The 5148-nt window shown below is 59.3% G+C and overlaps 1 protein-coding gene across 1 annotated transcript in view; it reads left to right on the top strand.

Annotated features, from left to right (window-relative positions):
- The window catches only part of VOLCADRAFT_82613 (uncharacterized protein), a gene marked incomplete at its 3' end in the record, with an annotated part of 9252 nt that extends 8410 nt beyond the window's left edge, over positions 1–842 (top strand). The window contains exons 4-5 of the mRNA XM_002954087.1: positions 221–342; positions 524–842. Of these exons, the coding sequence (XP_002954133.1) occupies positions 221–342; positions 524–842 (441 nt within the window). The remainder of the gene's footprint in view (positions 1–220; positions 343–523) is intronic.
- Positions 843–5148: the final 4306 nt, after the last annotated feature.

Raw genomic sequence — 5148 nt, 5'->3', positions numbered from 1 at the left:
GGAGGTGGGGGAAGGGAGAGGGGAGGGGGGTATTGGGCTAAAAGGCTGTTGGTAGGAGGCCAAGTGGCTCACCCTTCACGTCCTGCACCGCCGTGGGGGCCCCTGGACTACCCTGATGCGCCCGACCTACCTTAACCCTGTTTTGCTCATCTCCCCTCTCCTTGTCTCATCCCCCCCTCCCCCTTCTTCCCCTCCCCCTTCTCCCCCCCCCCTGTTTCAGGCTGAGGCCCAGTGCGCCTTCCTGGAGGTGTCGGGGCTGGTGGACGGAGTGGTGACCGACGACAACGACGTGTTCCTGTTCGGAGCCAGACACGTGTACCGGCACATATTCGAAAATAAAAAGTAGGATGGGGGTTGAGAGACGAACCACTGACGATACCTGAGATGGGGGGTGGGGACGTTGGTTGTGTAGATGTACAGTTGTGTAGGTGTCGTTATGGTGGTTATGGTGGTGGTGGTTCGTTGTGGTTATGGTGGCGGTGGTTCGTCTTTCTCCCCTCCCCCCTCCCCCCTCCCCCGAAAGGTACGTCGAGGAGTACCAGATGAGCGATGTGGAGCGGGAGCTGGGTCTCACCCGGGAGCGGCTGGCGGAGATGGCGCTGCTGCTGGGCAGCGACTACACGGAGGGCTGTGGGGGTATCGGGATCGTGAATGCGGTGGAGGTGGTGCAGGCGTTTCCCGGGCTGGAGGGGCTGCAGAGGTTCCGGAGCTGGGTGGAGTCTCCGGATGTTGGCATTGTGGCGGCGGCGAGGCAGCTGCAGGCGGCGGGGGGGGAGGGAGAGCTGGAGCTGGTGGGGGGGGAAGGTGAGGAGAGAGGTGGGGGAAAGGGTGGGGGGTTTTAGGCTCGGAGGGGAAATGGAAGGGAAGGAAATGGAAGGGAAGGGTGAGGTGGGGTGGGGTTTCTGCAACGCATGACCGAATGTTCCCTGAGCCACATGGGGAGGTCGTTCCCTTGCACCGTCACACGCTCATGCATAACCCCGCACGTACATACATACACACATACATACACACATACACACACATACAGGCCCCAACCCCTTCTCCCGCCCCTTATCGAGCTTCCTCACCACCACCACCACCACCACCACCACACACGCAAACACACACACCCGTAGGCGACGGCCAGCCCGACGACACCCCGGCTCAGCGCGAGTTCAAGCGACAGCACCGCGCTGTTCGCAAGAACTGGCAGCTGCCCGCCTCCTTCCCCTCCCCGCCGGTTCTGGAGGCCTACCTGAGCCCTCGGCTGGACAGCAACACGGCCAAGTTCACATTCGGACGACCCGACCTGCAGCTGCTGAGGCAGTTCTGCAGGTGGGGGGGGTGGAGGGGGGAGGAGGGGGGAGGGTGGAGGGGGGCAAGAGGGACCACTGGCGAATGAAGGAGATGCGAGAGATGGAGGGGGGACGTGGCGTGAAACTGCGTAGTTTGCGTTCCATAAAGTAGGTATAGGACGGTTTAGCCGACCTGCGTGTAAACACGTAGAATGTAGTAAGAGCCTGTGGAGGGCGTTTGTCTGTCTAACTATCCGTCTGTTTGCCTGTCTCTTTATCTGTGTGTGTATCTATCTGTTTGTCGCACGTCCCGTGTCAGAGGAGGATAGCCGCTCGGTGGGGGCTTCGGGTTTGGAATCCGTTATCAACCCCTGTGTGGGTATGTGGGTATGTGGGTATGTGGGTATGTGGGTGGGTGGGTGGGTGGGTGGGGGAGGATGTGATTGGTATTGTAAGAGGTGATGAAGGTGGTCTTCAGGACGCGCTACACGGCGGCCCATCCCACCCGCCTCGCCACACACACACACACACGGACCGCAACATCACATCACATCACTAGCGACACCACCTCTCGGGTCTTCTGACGCATCTCCCGCTTCCCCCCACAAAATCTCTCACACACGGGATGGGATGCTACGCCATCCACAAGTGATAAATTCGGTTGGACACCCGACAAAGTGGACGAGCTACTGCTGCCCGTACTGAAGGAGTTCGACAACCGCCAAGCCCAACTGCGGATGGAGCAGTTTCTGTCCTTCAGTACGAGATTCGCCAAGATTAGATCCAAGCGGTTGCAGAGCGCGGTGGCCAAAATTACTGGGCAGGCACCTGGGGAAGGTGAGGGAGAGGGGGAGAGAGGGGGAGAGAGGGGGAGAGAGGGAGAGAGAGGGGGAGAGAGGGGGAGAGAGGGGGAAGGGGAGGGGTGTCCGAGGCTATCTGTGTTATGTGGGCTCGGGCGCCTAGATGAGAGGGGAGGGTACCTTGAGGGGGGGAAGGAGGGGAAAGGAGGGGAAAGGAGGGGGAGGGGGGGTATGTGTGACGGGAAAGACGTTGGATGATTCATGGGGCCTTAGGGTCTCTTCAGGGTTACTTCCTAGGGTGGGGGTCCCCGAGGAAAAGCTGTGCCCGGTCGGGGGTTGGGTTCATGTTGCCACGTTAAGATGCGGCGGCGGCACTTCGGGTTTCGCCAACTGGCCCCAACGGAACCTGCGGAACTCAACGGCTCAAGCAAAGCCAACGTTTTTTCCCGTCTGTACCTGTCGCCTCCGAAGAGTTGGTGCTGGGAGATGCAGTACAGCTCACGCCCAGTCGACGGAAGCACGACGTCGCCGCCGCCGTCACCGCTGCCACTGAACCTGCACTCGGTCCGGAGGGCGGACTGGCTGCCGAGATGACGGCTGGTGACGCGGCGGTGCCGACGGCAGCGGCGGCCGCAGCGGCGGCGGCAGTAGCGGCAAGTAGAGATGGAGATGAAGCCGGCGGCGGCGGCAGCGGTGGCCGTCAAGCTGGCGGCCATTCATCACGTGGTCGCGGCCGTGGGCGGGGTGGTGGTCGGGGCCGCCGTCGGGCTCGGGACGATGGTGAGGCGGCGGCCGCGGCGACGGCGACGGTGCTACCGGGGGACGCTGGCGCCGTCCCGTGGGGTGAGGAGAAGCAGGCGGAGGGGCGGCAGCCCGCGTCGAAGCGACGCCGCAAGAAGGCGGTCGCTGGCGCACCAGGCGTCCCGGGTTCGGTGCGTGTGGACGCTGTGGAAGTGGTGGATCTGGCGAATGGCGATGCGGCGGCGGCGGCGGCGGTAGCAACCGGGGTTCCGGCCTCGCGTCAGTCCGCGGGACCCGCGGGTCTCGAGCGCGTGCGGCGGCCTCTAGGGGGACAGGAGGACTCGAGGGGGGCCTGTACGGCGGTGGCCGCGGACGCGATTGCGGGATCCAGAGCTCGTCGACGTGCCGCTGCCGCTGCAGCCGCTCGTATCGCTGGCGTTGACATCCGGGGCGCCGGTGTTCAACTTGATAGTGACGGCGGTGATAATGATGGTGATAATGGTGATAATGGTGATGAGGGTGCTCCAGGACAGGATAGCGAGTGGGAGGTGGGCGGCCTTGAGGACGGAAACTCGGACTGATGGATGTACGGCGGTACGGCGGTACGGGAAGGGGATTGCTCGTGATCGGCGGCGGGGATGGGGAACAACCCGAGGGGGAGTTCTAGAAAAGACGGCGGCACCGGGATCAGAAGATCCTGTTCTGGAATGTGTTTGGGTCTGGGATTTGAAATCAGATCCAGATGGACCTGGTTTGAAACATTTGAAATGCATTTGAAATGCATTGAAAATAGCACAGGTGCGGATGAAAATGAAACTGAATTTGGAACTGGAACCCAGCCTGTAGGGGACGTCTGGAAGGGCCAGCGGGCACGATGTCCCGGCAATGGCGTTTAGGGGGAGATGTGAGCTCAGGGGGATTTTGGGGGGTCTGTGTGTTGAGGCAAGTCAGTCCACGGGATGAGGTAGACAAAGCTCATGTGATATGATGGCCTAATGAATTTGCTAGGAGCAATATTGATTACACGCGGAAGCGTGTACGTATGTATGTATGCATGCATGGAGCGTGTGCATGTGCTTATATGTGTGTGTGTGTGTGTGTGTGTTGGGGGAGTGGGTTGCGGCGAATACGGTGATGCAGGCGAATACCGTATCTGCACAGTCCACATACCTACATGTACAAGAGCTCGCCATTTTTTGCAGTTCCAGAAATTAACTGTGCTTGCGGAGGCTGAGATGGAGAGAAGGTGATGCGAGGCCTCACAACCAATAAAGTGCGAATTAGGATTGAGCTGGCATGACTGTCCCTACTTTTGCAATGGGCTTAATACCAAGCTACGCTGAGATAGGTACATGATCTTGTGTTATGCTTGAGGAAGGGAACATGTCGAAGGATTGGTAATTATGGCTGTTTGCCTTTTGCGTGTAAGTTTGTTTTTTCTGCATTATAGATGGACGGACCATGCCTGGCATATTTCATTGGTGTTGTGTTGTGTGTGTTGTTTTGTGCTGTGCCGCGAGGGTGTGAGGTAAACAGGACGGCGCGGGTTGGGGGAGCCAATAGGTTCTCGACAAGATAGGAATGGGGGGCAATGGGGGGATGGGGGGGAGTGTAACGCCGCTAAGGCGGCCCTTGGCTCACCGGGCCAACGGTATCGTACCAACGGTACATCCAAGAACTATTCATAATCTTCCAATACCAAACGGTATTTATCAATACCACCTTTTATCGTTGGATAATTTCCTTTTTCGCAACTGCTTGCCAACTGCAAGCTTTGTTACAATTTTGGTATCTGAGACCAACCGGTCAAACGACCTCGGAGTCAAGCACTCCATCGCTTCCGCAAACACATTCCAACTTAAGAAACATTTTCTATCTGACTTACATGGCGAGCCCAGGGAATACCATGCGCACCCAGTCGGCGAAGGCCGACCATGAGCGCTATCAGCTGCGCCAGGTGAGCCCCTCTAGGGCAAAGGAACTGGTACAAAAGGTCCAGGAAATGTATGAGAAGTACGTAAGGCGTGCCCAGCGTAAGGGCATAACACCGCCGTCGCGCATGTTTGACAAAGTCAGACAATTCTGCGACGAGCAAGGCTATCGCTCCGCACTAGGCTTCCTAATGGAAGCTAATGAGGAACTCTCCTATGTGCAGAAAAGCCGCGAACTGCGGGAGCGTTTTAGCCACTGCGGCGCATGACGCCGACAACAACGCCAATGGAGCGCACGACCCAACAGGTCCCGGACCCTCGCGCCCACGTACTGCGCAGCCAACTGCTGCCGCCGCGGAGCCGGCCAGGGTAACTGGGCCCACGCCGCGCTCCAGCGCA

This window comes from Volvox carteri (genome assembly GCF_000143455.1).
Source record: "Volvox carteri f. nagariensis unplaced genomic scaffold VOLCAscaffold_40, whole genome shotgun sequence".
Lineage (NCBI taxonomy): Eukaryota > Viridiplantae > Chlorophyta > Chlorophyceae > Chlamydomonadales > Volvocaceae > Volvox > Volvox carteri.
Note: the sequence above shows the minus strand (reverse complement) of the source record. Positions and strands in the feature narration are given on the sequence as shown.